Source organism: Ursus arctos, unplaced genomic scaffold, assembly GCF_023065955.2.
Source record: "Ursus arctos isolate Adak ecotype North America unplaced genomic scaffold, UrsArc2.0 scaffold_25, whole genome shotgun sequence".
Taxonomy (NCBI): domain Eukaryota; kingdom Metazoa; phylum Chordata; class Mammalia; order Carnivora; family Ursidae; genus Ursus; species Ursus arctos.
In genome coordinates, this window is record NW_026622930.1 from 31,593,128 (window position 1) to 31,611,137 (window position 18,010).

Sequence of the window (18,010 nt, forward strand, 5' to 3'; positions counted from 1 at the left end):
TGAGCCGGAGCTCTGAAACACCTACATCCTCATCTGATGACATTACGGATGTCTTTCCAGTAGTCCAAGAGTGGAAATCTGGCAGCCTCCAGGGTTCATTCAGACTGTAAATGTGCTGATTCGGCCCATCCAATATTTTACAATTTTTGAATTAATTGTCATAATTTAAAAATTTATTTAAAGAAAGATTTCATGGGAAAATCCAGATTTCTTGTTCTCTTGAAAAATCAGACATACTGGCAACATTAAGCTGGCATCCCACAAAGCAGTAATTGGCAGGAACAGAGTATACGTGGCCCCTGTAGGCAGGGCACACTCTTTCCAATTTGTCACATTCCCCACTATTCCCTATTATTGCACCTGGCCTCTTTTAGCAGCCCTGATACCTAGCATGAGCATTTGAGGTTGCAACTCCTGCACTGTAAAAATCTACACCCCCAAATAAGTAGAATGTAATGTCTGCCCTGGTGGCACTCCCTAAGTCATATATTCATCCATCTGTCTATCCATCCAACCATCTTCAAGTCAAACGTCCATCTTTTCACTCTGCCTATCTCAGCCACCCTCCCCACCTAGCTTAGCCATTCTCAAACTGACTGTACAGAGTCCCATCCACCATTTCTTGACCAATATCTATTCTTCTCCCACTCAGAAGGACAGCATCAGAGGATGGGAGATGATCTGTTGAGGAAAAGTTATGGCAGCTGTTATGGACTGAACTGTGCCCCGCCCCCCCGCTACTACCACCAAATTCATAGGTTGAAGTCTTAACCCCCAATATGACTGTGTTTGGAGATGTGCCTTTAAAGGGTGGCAATTTGGATTAAATGAGGTCATAAGAATAGGATCCTAATCCAAGAGGACTGGTGTCATAAGAAGAGGAAGAGACACTAGGAGAGCACACATATGAAGGACCATGTGAGGACACAGTGAGAAGGGGCCCATCCGCAAATCATGGAGAGAGGCCTCGGGAGAAACCAAACTGACTGACACCTTGATCTTACCCTTCCAGTCTCTAGAACTGTGAGAAAATAAATTTCTGTTCTTTAAGCTATTCTGTGGTGTTCTGTGACGGCAGCCTTAGAAGACTAATACGGCAGGAAACTATCTTTCATGTGTCCCCCACCTACCCTGCCATCTCCTCAGCCCTCAGCCCTTTTCCCCTGCAAAGTTAATCACCTGACACCCAAAGCCCTTTGGGCTAGTTACTCAGAGAAATCGTCAGCAATCCCAGTTAAGAAGGTCTGCTATCTCTCCAGTGGTGTAAACACAACCATTGGGATGGGCTGGAAGGGTAGGGGAGAGTGTGGGAAGATGCCACTAACGAATTCCGTCAAGTGAGATGCACTCAGGACATCTCGCTAAACCCCATGTACCTGAAAGAGGGAGACACTGCCCAAGTGCAGAGCATAAGGAGACTCTGCAGCTGAGATGTGGACGTGGAAAGTATTAGCAAAACCTAAAGTGGCTTAAGGAACACTGAGAGCCACAGGTTCGTCCAGCTAGTTGGCTGGTTTTAGCAAGCTGGGTTTTTCCTGGACAGTCTGAGTCCAGCTTAAAAAGTGATGGTCAGAATAATTACTGTAAAATTGGCTTCATCTTAAGGCTTCCTATGGGTTTCCTCCAGGTGTTCTGGTTAGAGAGGCTTATGTTATTAACACAAAGATAGGTGGTTGCTGATTAACCCCAGAAGGACCTAGAGGACTGGGAGAAAGCCAAACTGGCTTCTGCTCCATCTTTGCATCAGCTTTTAAGCTGTCAGAGTGGTAAGGACTGTGGAGTTGGACGGTGGAGTTGGAGAGACAGGCTGGACAAACCCCAGATGGGTTTTCAGATCCCAGGGGACAGACAACGGCAATAGATTTCAACCTCAGATCCTAAATGGAATGAGCAGAGATCTGGAAGTAATCCAGAGGAACTGGCTCTAGAATCCCACAGCAGCAGGTTTAGAAACACCATCAGAACTACCTTTCCTGCCATCATAGGCTCCTAGGGAAACTGCAATTTTAGTCAGTAGATAGAAGTTTGAACAAGGTTTGATGAATGATTTAATCAGCACTGACATATCCAGAGCTCAGGAAAGGGCAGGGAAATCCAGGGTTGTTTAGACTTGCCTCTAATTCACTTCTAGCCTCATGTCCACGGAAAAGAATACAGATGCTGACATTTGAATATAGGTTTGGGGTTGGCCTTTTAACCAGCTGATGGGGTATAAAAGCCCAGTATCATCATTCAATTTCCCCCCAGTCCTCTCCTCGATGTGTGAATTCAGACAAAGCATAATTTCTCTGACTCAGATGAAACAGGGCAACACCACACAGGACCAGTCCTCTAAAAATATCAGGGAGATTTGTGAAAACTGCCAATGAAGAGCTTTGAGCATACTGGAAGAACACAACTGGCAAAGACCTTATCTACACAGACTCCTTCACTTGTCTTTCAAACCATATTTTGTAAGTAAATTGCTTGGGATTTGATATTCAAGACTCTGGGACCAGGGCTCTATAAGGCCTGAGGGTGGGGGCCTGGGGAAATGCAAAGGTCTGAGATGGGAACTAGGAATCCTTGCAGGGGTCAGAAAAAGCTCTGGGGGATTAGCAGAGCCAGACTATCTTCCTGCTGTGCTCCATCTGGGTCTCTTGATGGAAGTTTCTCATGCTTCTGCTGATGTTTGATTTTGGGGAAAGGGAAGCTGCTCCAAAGATTAGGAGAAAGAGGAAAGGTACTTGGGTCCCATGGTGGGAATGGGTTTTCTTTAGCTAAGAAAGGGTTTTATTTCCATTCCTCCTTCCACAACTTCCCCAATCTTTCTTATATTCTCAAATAAATTTTAAGAGCTCTTTCTTCCCACTCACTAGCCCAAACCCCCATGATTGTGCACTTCAACAGGGTGAGAAGCAGGATGCTGGATCAGGGGTTAGCAGATGAGCAGTAATGGGAGCCCAGGGTATGGCTGGAGATCAGGCCTACAGTGATGAGATGGGGGAGGAAGAAGCAAGAGAGAATGAGTACCTTTGCAGCAATCCATTAAGGGTTCAAAGAGCCCACTAGGGCCCCTCACATCCTCATCCCCTCATAAACCCTCTAAAAGAAGCTGCCTTGCCCCATCTTCTGCAACTTAGGCAGCCATGCTTGCCCACAGCTGACTGGCAGGCTAGTGACCAATGATGTTACCTGAGACAGAACAACAAGATGAGCCAATGAGATTGTCTCTTAGGAATTTTAACTAAGAATACCAAGGAAAAAAGCCAATGGGAACTGAAGTTGAGAGGCTGAGTTATATAAGGAGGAGCTCAAGAGCCCAGGGTGAGCCACATGCAAGCTGAAGTTTGAGTAAGCAGAAACTGCATCTATAGGGCCTGTCTGCTGGGACATGAGTACCTCAGGCAGAAATGCAGAGGGAAGCAGAGACTCAGAGACTCTGAGGTAATAAATCCCCAGGGCTGCCTCTGCTCCTAAAGGCTTTCCAATTCCAGGCCACTTATACTCTTAAAAATACCTGTTTCTTTTTACCTGAAGTAACTGAGACTTTTCTCAATGAAGAGAGCCCAACTATAACTAATAATTTGTACCAGTTCTGTGTAGGTAAGCTGAAACCAAATTATCTGAAGACATTTGTTTTGGGGAGAAGGAGTAGGCTGTTCCCTTAGCAAACACAGCTACTGCCATTGCTTACTTGGAAGCAATATGTGTACTTGAGATCAGGTTTTAGGCAGGAAATGGTGTGTCCTAATTTTTCCCTTCGTTCTTATGATGTCAGGGTAGGCCAAGACTATGTTTGAATCCTGAAGAAAGGAGGTCTTGGCATCTATAAAAAGTGGGCTGGTCTGTGAAAGCCAAGTCCTTTTTAAGTTACTAAGATCCAGGTCTACAAATCTCTTAGAAGGAAGCTTTAAACCATGACTTTTTACCTAGTTAAAAGGAGCAAAGAGGTGTGGCAGCCATGTTGGTTCACCAGTGGGATCTCGTGAATCATTTCGCATCTCCAATTTCAGGGCTTAGGAGGGCTAAACTGGAAGGAAAACTGAGAGCAGCTCTTGTCAATATGAGACCTCATCTATTATGTCCACAGCCTGTTGGAAATGTCCCCCGGCAAGGCTGCCATCAGCACTTGACTGAAAACACATGGAAACAGCCCACTCAGAGCAGGAATTCATTATTGGAAGAATAATAAGGGAAAGTTTTTTTTTTCTTCCCCCTCCTCTCTCTCTCTCTCTCTTTTGGGAGAGCTGCTTTCTGGAAAAGTCACAGGGCTTAGAGGGAATTTGAATCATGTCTGGTAATAAGGGGAGGAATGGAGGAGAAAAGGCACGTTTCCAGAAGCACTTTCATACACAGCCTGATGGTTATGGGCAACTCAAAATTAGTTGTTCCATCTTAGATGTATTACTGAATTCAGGCCATGGCTCCCTTTAACCCCTTATCCTTTCCTAGAGTTATTAGTGTCTGATAGCTCCAAGGGAAAAGTACCCAGAGTGAACTGGTTTTCTGTGGCTACTCCTCTCTTTCAAAATGGTTGCCTAGGGACTAAAATGGGCTATAAAACTATTTGGTCTTCTTTCCCCAACACTAGCCCAAGTCTTCAATATACACTGGGTGATCCAAGGGAAAGGTATGTGTAAGGCATGAGTATGAAAGAAGGAGGTATGTGCCAGCTCACTGGCTACAGCATTATATGGCAGACATTACAAGTGTTTACTAAATATCTAGCTCTCCTTCCCTTCCAAATGCAGGGGAGGTTTGTATTTCCCACCTCCTTGGAGCTGGGTGTGGATGCAGGACTGCTTGGCCATGAGAGCAGAAGTGATGTGTGTCAATTCTCGGGGGAAGCACTTATTGCCAGTGTACAGCCCTTCTCTCTCTTCCTCTACTGTGGCAACTGTGGAAGTACATGTTGATACTAAAATGGAATACTGAGTCATCATATGGAGGACAGCATCCCGGGAGAGTCTCTCAGACATGCAGACTTTAAGTCACTAAGATTTTGGGGGTTGTTTGTTTAGGCACCAAAACCAAGTCTGTCCTGACTTATGCTCACTATTGGTTGGTCTTCTCTCTTCCCAAATCTGTTTGGAGTTCTGGAGAACTTGTGCTCCATCTGAACACTGTGCTCACTGAAATTCAGAGAGGTAGGCAGTGTGCTTTCTCTCACACTTAGGATATTCTTTTGAGGATTGCAATGGGCTCCCTCCTTCCATTTGAGCAAAAGTGGAATTCTGTAGTAGAATAAAGAAAGCCCTTCCACAGCCATAGGACAAAAGTGATGGTGACAATATTGAAACCAAAGCTCAGAAAGAAATGACACTCCCAACTGGCTCCAACACCACACTTTTAACGTCAGAATCTATCTGATATTTTGGACTTTCTCTTGCCTTCATTCCCTGCTTCCCCCTTACCTAATCCTCATTCCCCAGCTCCAGAGTTCTCATTTGGCAATCCTGATTTTGCCAGATAATCTTCTAAATCCTGTCCCTGAGTAGTAACCTTGCTCACAACATACAACATACAAGACCCAATGCATAGAATTCAGCACTTCTGGGTTAGTTCAGAAATGTTTACTCTGTTGATAGGGATCAGTGCTAAATCCTTACTAGGACTGCAACACATCAACAGAGTAGCTCGGAGGTCAGCACAATTATGGAAACAAAGTTGGACTTTGAGAGATAAATGTATGTGCACACACAATCATAGAAAGAAATCAGCGAGTAGCATCCAAGGTCGATAGAAGATCCCTCACTAGCCTCTCATGGCAGGTACCAGTTTGGCAGCTTCTCAGCTCATGAATACCACCTGTGTCTTCTTTCTTGTGAACATTTCCTGGGGCAACTTTCCTGAGCACATCTCCTAATCTTTAGTCATGGTGGCAAGAGATGGAGGTAGTGATGGAGTCTCTACTAAACTCTTAGCACCACTGCCCAGACTTTCTGTAGCCACTCCTTCCAGTGCAAGATCAAACCACTAGTACTGCTGCTGGTGATTCTTAGAAAAATATTCACGGAGTTACTAGTATGTGCATAGTATTGTGCTGAGTACTTTAGTGAATTGAGGATGACGAGGAGAAGCTGTAACAGATATGAACAGAAATACTACATGGGTGAGGGGTGAGAGGGGAAGAAGTAAGACTGAGTGGGTTCCAATCTACCTTCCATCACTTTCTAGCAAGAGACTGAACTTTTGCCTCGTTGCTCATCTGCACAGGAGGAATGATGTGAAGTCCTACTTTGTGAGATTGTTAGGATTAGGTAAGCTTATGCATATGTAGTGTGTGTCAGACATGCAGCAACACTTAATAAATACTGGCAAGATGCAAAAACAGTACGTAGGTCCTATCCTGGCAGTGCGGTGTGTGGTGAAAAGCCCTGTTGGAACTGGGGATTGATTTGTCAGTCACTGGGTGCAGAGCATCATCTTAGGGTTTCCTAGGTCAAAAAAATAGGCTCAATAAGGGAGACATCTAATCCTTGCCATTTGGGATTGGGAGATGTCTTCCTTGTACCTTTCTCAGACACTGCTGAGTGCCCTGTTTTAATGTGCGAACTGTTTAGCTTTTCTTTCTTGGTGGGCAGTGAAAGTGGAGAGAGACCAAATAAAGAGTTGCAGAGAATAAAACATCATTCTCAACTTCTCAAATAGTCCCTTGATGTTTGAAATTAGTCAATTCATGTAGTAAGAACTGATAGAAAATGTACATTTAATCAGTCGCAAAAACTCAGTGTGGTTTTCACAAATGTTCTACTGAAGACCACAAGTTCCCAAAATGCATCTCACTCCAAGGGAGACAAATGACCGCAGTCTGGAAAGTCTGCCTCCCCGACCTCTTCCAGGTCTACCAAAATCCTTCCTGCCTTCCAATGCCCAACACATTGTTTGCTCTCCAGGAATACCTTCCCTGATTCACTCCAGCTGCATAAAATGGTCCTACTCTTGCTCTTGCAGCATGTGGCTTGGATGTACATCTATCACATCATTTTATTTTATTCTGTTTTATATTACAGTTAGTAGTATATGAGTCTTTTCCATTCCTCACATCTCGAGGATGGGACGCATATCCTGTTGTTGTGAGCTGCACCGCAGCATTTGGCACGTGCTCAACAAATACTGAGTTGTTAAAAGACTTAGTCATTCACTTGCTCTTCACTGATCCGTACCTACTCTGTGCACAGCTTTCTGCTGGGCACTGACAGGAAACATGAGATAGAATAGGACCTGACTGTAGCCTCCAGAGCATTTAAAAATCTCTGGAGGGGGAGTAGGTCCAAAGCTTCTATAGAAGGCAGCCTGGGGGTCACTAACAACTTGGGTAAGAGAGGTCCCCAGGCCAAAGGCTGGGAAGATCTGATGTCTGCCTTTGAAGGAGCTGAAGTCCCCAGGCCTTGCACTAAACCCAGTCTTGAGGTTTTGGTTGGAAACTTCATGGCAGTAGGAGGGCGTAGGCTGGGTGTTCTGCTGGAAACGACTAAATTACCCTATGGGTCACCAATTGGTTTATTTGCTAATTGACTGGCCCAGCTTTGGCCTTTAAATCTAAAGAAATCATTTCATCCTTTATTAAATACTGCATGAATCTCACTCTTTGTTCTGCAGGGCTATACACAATATCCTGTGAAACGTGAATTTACACCACAATAGTCGTGCCACTAATGACCTTCCAAATGCCACTAATGCCATGCATGTTCCGCTTCTCAGCTGGATCCGAACCTGTCAGCGAATTCTGAGCCCATCGACCTCCCTCTGACACAAGAGCAGACCCCCACACCCATGCCCGCCCCCAGCCTCCCCATCCTTCCATGATTTAATTTCTAAATCAGTTACTCTTTGGAGACCCCAATTCCTTTACACCCACTCTTTTTATATGGTGGACAATACTTTATTCGGAAATGTTCCCTCCTGTAATTACAAATCCTGTTAGTCATCCTCCTCCTCTCCCCAGGGGGATTGTGGGCTTTAATTAATTAACGTGGCTAACCCGCTTTGAGGTGCCTGGTTGAAAGGTGCTATATAAGTGCAAATTATTATTATTATGGCTGTTGACATCCCATGGCGGGAAAGCCTTCAGCCCCACGCATCTACAGACCTGAACAAAGGCTTCTTCATCCTCACCTTCCCTGCTAGGTCTGAGATGGCTGGCTCAATGGTATGGGGGCAAATCTGTTACCATCTCAACATCAATCAACTAATTAATCCCCATTATGTTGGCTTCCGTTTCCTTCTTCCAAGCAGCACCACCCTGTTTCATTTCACAAATCGTGCCCTTAGCAGCTCTAGACAACAGTCATAGTGTCCCTATGGCCTTTGCTGGCCTAAATGAGGGGGAAAAAAAAAAAGAGGGAGAGAAAAATAAGTTTGAAAAAAAAAAGTGTCATCACGAAATGCACTAACTTCTCACTAATAGTCTAAATAAAACTTTCCTTCCAGCTGTAGTCCCCTTACACACATACATACCTTTCTATTACCTAGGGAGCCAGCAGCCTCACAAACCAGAGACACCCAGAAACACAGCCTAGGTGTGGGGTAAGGTCCCACAGCCCTGGCTTGACTGCTGATAACTATGGACAAAAGCCCTTTCTGGGCTGGGTGGGAAGAGGTCATCCAGAGAAGTGGGAGCCCCTCTTCGGCTTCTTCCACTAGCTCCAGGTTTCCCCTGAGAAAGCCAGCTGCCATCTGTAGCAGGAAGCCCTCACAAAGACAGGGGACCATGATTAGACGTTTTGTGCTGCACCTAGCAAACCTCAGCCCTTAACAAATGCCCAGTACTTCCACTGTGATGGTAGCCATTGAAAGCAGCCCTGTGGGGAGACGTGGCCTCTCGAAGGGACGCTGCTGACCAAAATGCTCCTTACAAGGTTGTGCCTCAGACCCTTTGTTAGCGTGGACGTGGGTGAGCCTCAGGGGGTCATGTCTTCATCTGCCTCCATTTATTCTCCCTATTGAAGGGCTCCTTCAGGACATCGGTCAGTCTCTGTGGGAAGTGATTTGGAGGGCAACAAAAGAACTTGGGCCCTTTGGGGGGCCTTCAGAATTCAGTAAACATCTGGACACGGAAGGCCAGGTTCTCAAGCAGTCTAGCTGGGGAGATGTCAAAAGAAAGAAAAAGCCATGTGCGCAATGCAAGCTCTTAGTTCTGCGGTGACATTTGTTGAAGAAAAACCCAGCCGCCCCAGTAGGTGGATAGGAAGATTTTTCAAAAGCTCCTCTATTTGTCCGTGTTTGTGAGGGCAGAGTACTGTCTGTCAGTTCTTGCGGCATGTGTGAGGAAGTAGAAGTTTCGCATGGCTGGGGAGCAGCATGTGATGGACGTGCCGACTCTCTATGGACGATGAATAACCCACGGTTGCACAAGCCTGTCCTGGGAGTTGTTGTTAAACATTTCTGTTATCCCTGAGGTTTGGAAAACACTTTCTAGTCAAGGTGACTTGTTAGATTCTCATCATGAGCACATTTTAATTGACAAAAAAATGAAGTACTCAGGCTAAGGGATTTACATTTCATCACACGGTGAAATTCAGGATCTGAACTCTTGCCTCTTAATATTCCCTTTACTATTGAATCAATCCATTAGAACACATTAGTCAGCATGATTCAACATGAGTCACATGGCACTAATCAGCATTCCCCAGGGTTCCCAAATCTATCCTCAAACAGGGAAAGAAACTGGCCTCTATCAAGAGACAATGGAATGCCATTTTCATCAGGATTCAGGGGCTGACGTCCAGTTCAAACTACCCCCCCCCACACACACACTCTCAGGAACCTTCCTCAGTCATCCTAGTTGAAATGATTCTATTTCCTTTATCCATATCACATGGTTTGAGCCTCAGTAATAGGTGTCACAGTTTGCCTTTGATTAAACTTATTTTGTTTTTGAGCTAACTAGATTTTGAGCTACTACTAAAAGAGAGGGACCATTGTTCCACCCCCTCCCCCAGGCTTATATTCCCTGAGCACCACAGTTTACAAACAATAGGTACCTCAACAAATACCTGCTGAACTAAACTCACTGAAATGGAGCTTAAATCATATTCCAGAAAGAATACCAAGTCCTTTTGGAAGAAGTTTTCAAAGAAAATCAACAACCTGAATTGATTTAACATCTTTTAGTATTATTACCTGGGCATTTTCACAAATGCAAATTGTTAGCTCTGCAAAGATAGCCAAATGGCTTCCAGGTTCTAAGAGTGTGGATCCAGTCTAAGTATAGTCCAGACCTTGGAATAAAGTTTTTTTCTATAACCTTATTCCAACTGACATTTTGTTCCATGTTTAAAAAAATGTGGAGACAGGAAAAAACATTTTGGGGGAAAAATGTGTTTAGTCTATGACTTTGGACCCAAATTCATACCCTGCTTTGTGCTATAAGCACAAGCAGCTCTTGTTCAAGTATATTTCTTATGTAGTGTATAATAGCAAAACACATACTAAAGTTTCTGTTTGAAAGAGATCCTGTTATTGCGTGGGGGACCAAGATTTTTGGTGCTGATCCTTGGTGGCATTACTGATTGTGATACCCTCCTTCTCTGCTCTAGACTCTACCAAAGAGGGTCCTGATAGCATTTTTAACATACAATATTTACAATACAATATTTATGTTGCATTTCAACATTAGGCTATGAGCCCAACCCTAGGGTCTGTACTACTGCACCCTGGGGTCTAATCTCTGCAACTGGGCTCCTCTGAAAGGGCTGTGTCACTGAATATTCATCTCCCCTTCTCTCTCATGGTAAAAGAACTCCCAAAACTTAGCTGGGCACATGGACACCCAGATAAAAAAAATTGCATTTTCCAGTCTTCTTCCCATACATCTACAGTCTGGCCAACATGATATAAGCAGAGAAAATGTGTGTAATTTCTGGTTAATATCCTTAAAAGAAGGAGGATGCCCTTTCCTCCCACCATCATTCTCTACCCAATACAAATTCTGCTACCTGGATGGAGGTCATGATGCTGAGCCACTGTGGACCATGACAATAAAGGCAACATCCTAGGCGTGATGGGGCAACAAGCTAAGAGTCTGGGTCCTCTGACAAACACGTGGGATGAGCTGCTATACTAGCTCTGGACTGTATTCCTCTGCAATGCTATGTGAAAAAGCAGTAAACCTCTACTTTATATGCTACTGTTAATTTAGATTGTGATTCCATCCAGCCAAAATTAAAACCCAGCTCAAGAACTTTCTTGAGGGATTGCTGACATTAGTGTGACTGATCCAGCTTAGTTTGGGATTTCAAGATTCAAGATTCAGGACAGGACTGGAATATCCCAACAGAGGCTCAGAGAGATAAGTTACCAGAGGGGCTGCCGTGATGGAAGATGAGAGGATCCAAACCCATTTCTAATTTAATAAAATCTTAGGAGCTCTGCAGCCCTGAAACGGGCTGCAAACATAATTTTGAGGCAGTGAACACCACTTTGCCTTTCTGGAACTCAGTCTACTGACCTGAAAATAAGGGTGACGGACAAAACTAAAATCTCATTGGAAGTGTATATAGCTAACTTTGGGAGGAATTAAAGTTATTTTTGTCAACTAATCATGAAAGTATATGCATAAAGCACATGTGTTGTGCAGAAGATCCCTCTAGAGACTATGGAAAGATTATACCCCAATGGCAGAGATAAAAGAGGCATCCATAAAGAATACAAAGAAGGCTGCCCATGGAAACATGACAACAAACTTATAATTACACACAGCTGCGTAGAAATTGGTCCACTACCTCCAGAGGAAGTTTAAATTGGTAAAAATCCTTGGAAAGCAACTTGGGAATATACAGTAAAGATTAAAATGTGCATACCCTCTGACCAGTCATTCCACTTTTTCTATATACCTACAGAAACCCTCACACCAGCATACCAAGCAGCACATGCAACAGAATTCACTAAGTTAACAAATGATTGAAATTTCCATCAACAGGGAAATGGATAATGTGGTACATTCATACAATGAATATGGATACCTCATTAAAGTGAAAGAACATAGTCTATGTGTATCAATGCGGATACATTATAAAAACACAACATGAAGTGACAAAAACAAGTTGTGGAATAGATGTGTACAATAAACCATTTATGCAAACTTGGAATGTACTCAAAACAAATCATTATATTATGTGTGGGTTCCCACACATGTAGAAAAGGTCTTCAGCACGAGGATAAGGATGTATATCAAACCCTGGAGAATTTTTACTTCTGTGGAAGAGTGTGAGGTAGGGAAGGGATGGACTGGGATAGGTACAAAGGAGTTTTTTATTTTGTCAAGTTTTATTCCTTTAATAAAAAATGATCTGAAGCAAATGTGACAAAATTTTAACATTTACTAATTCTGGGTGTTCAAGTCATAGGCTTTATTATATTCTGTCCTGTTCTGTATGTTAAAGAAAAAAAATATATATATATATATAATTTTTTTCCCCCCCACACACACTGAAAACAAAATCTCTCTTTGAAGCTAATAGCCAGTGTAAAAGAAGTAAACAAAGCAGAGGGTTGTTGTGAGGAGATGTCACGGAGGCACGGATGTGAAGTAAATGTCAAAGAAGAGGAGAACTGGCAGAAGGGCATCCTTCCTCATTTTCCCTGGGGAAGCTCCTCCCTGACAGGCAGGCAGGAGCCACAGAGGACAACGCTTTGGCTTTCCCCAGCTTTCTGAGGCTGCAGGGGTACCTGGCAGCCAAGGGACAACGTGACAGACCTGCTCTGACCTCTTCTCTGTGACCTCTGGGAGAGGAGTTCACTCTCTCTGCTCCATTGAATCCCAGGGCTCTCTGCCCAGGCTCCCACAAGAATGCCAGGCTATGCCAGGTGTGGGGGCTGTATTTACCAAGCAGACCTCCATACCTGGATGGAAATGGATTGAGAATCTTCTGGGTCACTTTGAGTCCACCAGGCAGAAAACATTTAGATGGGTTACTAATTCCAACTGAAATCTGATGAACTTAGATGGTGGTATTTGGGGGAAAAGAATTTTTCAATAAATCATCCAGTTGGCTCAGTGACTAAGAAAATGGGTGGAAGAATCTAACCTGACTTCGTGACAAGGGAACAAATAGAGGAGATTAATGCCTCTCCCAATAAGCTTCAAAAGGCGATCAAACAACCATTCTTGATTTTACAAGAAAGATGAGGTACATAGCTTTCCAGCTCTTAAGAAAAATCATTGTTTCCTTGTTTTCTGGTTTCTCCTGAGTCCCTGTATTAGGTGGTTGGAAAAACAGGAAACTAGCTTCATTTGCAGAGTCTTCTCTGGACCCACCTCAGGGTGCCCTGGGCTCCCCTGAGTTTCCCCAGCTCCATCCCAAGACTTATGCCGCTCATTCAGACTTAAACTAGCAGAGGACAGCACCAGAATCCAAATTCAACCTGTCATACCTAATTTTAATTTTTTAAAAAACAACATAAAAACCACAATTTGGTCCTACCAAGAAACTAAGCCATTATCTTCTGTCCTTAACAACCCGGCTCTTGTTTTTCAAATGCTCCCTAGATTCTTGAGGAAATGGAGAGTAAGGAGGAGCCCCTGCTGACCTGGCCTCTTCACTCTCTCTGGCCAGTCCCCTTCCTTACCAAGTTGACAGGCCTCCTCTGCCATGAGGCCAGGACGTAGGCCAGGCTCTCTCTCTCTCCCAGAGAGAGCCTGGCCTTGGGGTTTCCCAAGGCCTCCTGCAGCATCAGCAACACAGCCTGTCTGTTTTCAATTACAGAATCTTCATCTTTATTTCTGGCCTGACACAGAGGTCCAGAGGTCCCAGCTGCGTTCTAAGGGGCACAACGTTTGGGGCTTGTTGGGGAAACAAAGAACACAACCAGAGCAGAATACGGGTCAAGTTGGAGTTCACTATAAATGCTCCCTTCCCTTCTGCGGCCATGCGGTTTTGTGGGCCTGCTCCATTAAGCTGATTCCCAAAGCCAGCTCCTGCTTTTCCCTCTCCCTACATTCCCGCACTCCTTAGCGTCACTCTGAGCCAGCCAAAACTCTTAAGGTTTTCTACCCAGTGGGCGCTGGGGCTTTCGTGGTGAACTCTGGGGACAAAAGGAGAAAAGGATTCATGGAGCTACCCCCACACCCTCCACCTTTCCCACCTCAGTTGCACAAAAGGGCTGTCTCTCCCTCTGCCAGGACCTGGCCCCTCTCAGAGTCTGAACCATCAGCAAGCTGGTGGCTGTGAGCTTCTAGTCCTTTGGGGCCAAGTATTTCCAGGGTGTTGAGCCCAACCACGAGGGCAGGATCTGGACAAGCGCAGGACACACAAAGAAGATGCAAGCAGCACAGCATTACCATGGTAATGGCCTGAGCCAGGCAGCTTCCTGAAAATACCAGGAGGGTGGATTTTCTTTTACTTTTTCTTTTCTTTCTTTCTTTCTTTCTTTCTTTCTTTCTTTCTTTCTTTCTTTCTTTCTTTCTCTTTTCTTGCCTGCCTTTCTTTCTTCCTTCCTTCCTTCCTTTCTTTCTTTCTTTCTTTCTTTCTTTTTCTTCTTCTTCTTCTTCTTCTTCTTCTTCTTCTTCTTCTTCTTCTTCTTCTTTTCTTTCTTTCTTTCTTTCTTTCTTTCTTTCTTTCTTTCTTTCTTTCTTTCTTTCTTTCTTTCTTTCTTCTTTCCTTCTTTCTCCCCCCCTCCCCTTTTTGCAAAAGGAGAATAGTTCCGCTTTCTATTTTACGACAACAATAGCACGGACCGGCTCCCTCAAGTATTTCAAAAAGCAGCCTGAGAAATCTCTAACCAGGCCCCTCAGTCTCTCTGGCCTGCCGCTGCATTGTTCCTCCCGTCCCAGGGAACAAAGGGGCAGGAAGGGTATAAGGCCCCCAATAGCCGGCTCTTCTTAGCATCCTAATCCTTGAGAACTGGTGAGGGGCATGGCCTGCGGAGCTGGGAAATCGAATTTTGGCCTCACCTTTTATTCCTAGCCTCTGCTTCTGCACACAGGAGCACTTCAGGTATTATAAAACCTCCCGGTTAGCAGGCCGGTAGGAACCTTGGACTTGCTAAGGGGATACAAGGCACTGAGGGATCATTCCCACATTCACTAACCCCCGGGAAAAAGGGTAGCCTGTATGAATTGTTTCTTCGCACCACTCCAGACTGGCTCCACTACAGATACTGAACATCCAGCCCCAAGGGGTTGGGCTGGCAATTTCTTTTTTAGTCAGTACTGGGGGAGCTGCCTCACTCTTCCAGCCCTTCCCCTCTCTGTCTCTCTGCCCCTCAGACATGGATTGCATTGCCCCCCCTCCCCCCGCCAATTGCCCAGCACTAGGTACCAACCAACCTCCATGCCAACTTGGGCTATCATGCCAGAGCCACCCCTCACACAAGGAAAGCTTGGTTTGGCTGCTGGTATCTTTCCAGGGTTACCATCCAAGAATCAAAGGTTTCTTTGCCTTAAACCTGGGGGAATTGTGCAGGTGGTGTTTTTTTTTTGTTTTTGATGTTTTCTGTTTGTTTTTGTTTTGTTTTTAGCTCAGTCATCTGGTAAGAGTTGGGGGGGGGATAAACTTTTATGTTCTGGTGCGTGGAGATATCAAGATACAACTGTACTGAGCTAAATGATAAGAAGTACGCCACCTCCTAGGAGAATCAGATAAGCCAAAGGGTTAAGGCCGTTAGAGGTCCCCCAGGCCATTAGAGGTCACCCAGGCCAATGACGACAGTCCGAGTAAGAAAAACATTTTGCACTGCATATACACAAATTCATAATACACACACAGTCACACAAGAAATATTTCATGAAACAGTGCAATACGTGTGATGTAATCTGATATTTTCTATTCTCCTCTACTTCATTTTTTAAAATTCTGGTTGTGACTCATCAATTTCACTTCGTGACCCACCAGTGGGTTGCAACACAGTTTGCAAAGTGCTGAATCAAGGTCAACATTGTCGTTTTCAAGCTGATAAAACTAGGGTGACAGATATTTTTCTCAAGATCACACCTGAGCTGGAACAGAAATCCACGGGGTCTCTCCACTAAAGGAGGGATCTCCATTTTTCTCAGGTTTGGAGCTTTTTGTTTTCCCGGAGTCTTGGGAGCACACAGCTATTGGGGAGGGGGTGCCCAGAGGTTTGTATTCAGTGGCGTTCCTGCCAGGGGCAGAAGGATTCTGCTGCCTCAGAAAACCTTACAGAGGGAGGTGTAGCTGGGACAGTAGGGTGAAGAAAAAGCCTCAAAAGCAACCAGGTGAGGCACTGTGGTCTCCCAGACATTTCTATTTACTGCCTGGGGCTCCTGCATCATTGGACACCTCCCTGAATTTTTCTCTTTCCTGGACACACAGCTATAGGTCAGCCTCCTTTAGTAATCCACCTTCTCCTTGGTTTTCTGGCTTTTTCTAATAGTTTCTGCAGATACTTAATCTCTACCAATTCATTTTATTTCTAGCCTCTAATTTTTCTCCACAACTTCCTATATCCTGTCAAAATCATGTTCTTAGCAATGAGTGTCAGAGAGGCAACTCTGTGAATCTTGTTCTCACAAATATTATTCCTAAAAGTTATCCAGATTAGGTTAGGCTTAGAAATGCTATTTACCAAAAGGCCCAGTGATCAAGATCAAGGCTCTCGATACAAGCCATCTGGGCAGAACTGCCTCTTTGCCTCCTGAAATTCCCTCGTAATCTTCACTAGAATTTCTTAAAATCTTCATCTAAATTTGCTACTTAGTCCATTTCTAATCTTTTAAGAAAGCCTCTAAAAATGAAGAGCCAAAAGCCACACCGTGTCCTGGGTAAATAAAAGTTCAGCTTTCTGATTGCTTATTAGTTATACACCCTTAGAGAGTATGTAACAAAGGGGCCTGCTGTTTGCTTTGCTTAATCTGGTCTTAAAATCTCTGCTTCTTTGTCAGAAAACAACATTTGCAATTGTAAAAAAAATATTTACCAAGGAACTTGAATAGCATAAGTCAAAGGCTAAGAGCCAAAGGTCAGTGGTTCTTACCCCAAATTTCCCTGGACCTGAGTCCCTGCTGTGGGGCTCGGCTGCACCCAACAAACAAGCTGCTTTCCGGGTCCATGAAGCAGCGGACTTCTTAGAAGGGGAAGGAAAGGGAAGGCTGCAGCCTGTTCGTCAGTCCAAAGCACGAACACTCCGGCCTGCCCCGCAAAACTCCTGCTAGATCTTTTCAATGAAATGTGTCTCCATGGGAATATAGTAAGGACTCGCCGTTTCATAAACCTGGGAAAAGTACTCAATTTACAAAAATCCTGAAGGGCAGATATTCCTCCCATCAACAGCAATGCCAATAAGCTCCCCTGGTGTTCAGGCCAGATGTTCACCTGTGCATTCTGTGGGGAGGGCCTCCTGCCTGACAGTGGGGGACAGATGTGGATCCGAGCACTTCGGTGGGGACCATTCTCAACCTACAAAGCAGCTTTGGACATCTGGCTCTGTGGAGTAAGTTCAATGGTGTCTGAATTTCCCTCTCATGTCATTATTTTCTGCAGTCACCAGAAGATCCAGCATCTGGGAACCACCGCTCTAAATCAGGGAGTTCTAGGCTGTAGCCTGGGGGCACTCTACCATGAGTCAGAACTCCATCCCTCCTGAGTCCCAGGCCCATTTCACCAGAGCAGGTCAGCAAGGCCTGGTCCCAGTCAGGACTTGGGTAAAGGGACCAGAAAGAGGCCGAGGATGTAGTGCTCATGGAGCCCTGACCAAGTGCCCCACTGGCAGCCAGACCAGATGGTTTTGCAGGCCTTCCACACTGGTGTCAGAGGCTTACGTCCCGCTTCCTCACTCCATAGGGTCTGTGAAGAGACCTGGGGGGTGGCAGTTCCTAGACTGGAGCCTTAACCCTCATTCTTTGTCGTACTCTGTTAGGAAATTCTACAGTTCTCCCTCAGCCCCACCTCTACCTTCTGTGAAGTTCTTGCCACCATTGCCAATCTCTTCCATCTCATCAGGATAAATATCATAGGCAAACTCATCTTGGCCTTTGATTCTGTCCTGAAGTAGTTTCTATCAGGAGCATAGCAGTAATTATCACCAGCCATAGGCAGCACTGAGCGCAATCAGCTTAAAGAAATGG

General features: G+C 44.8%; 1 protein-coding gene across 21 annotated transcripts in view; it reads right to left on the reverse strand.

The window, feature by feature from the left end:
• The window catches only part of RAD51B (RAD51 paralog B), a 716,334-nt gene that overhangs the window by 149,091 nt on the left and 549,233 nt on the right, over window positions 1-18,010 (reverse strand). For 2 of the 21 annotated variants that reach the window (XM_048219987.2, XM_048219982.2), the window contains one exon: window positions 144-17,157. The exons of 17 other annotated variants lie outside the window; for them this stretch is intronic. In XM_048219987.2, the coding sequence (XP_048075944.1) occupies window positions 16,917-17,157 (241 nt within the window). In that variant the 3' untranslated portion in view covers window positions 144-16,916. 2 more of the 21 variants (XM_048219983.2, XM_057318611.1) reach the window with 2 other exon arrangements.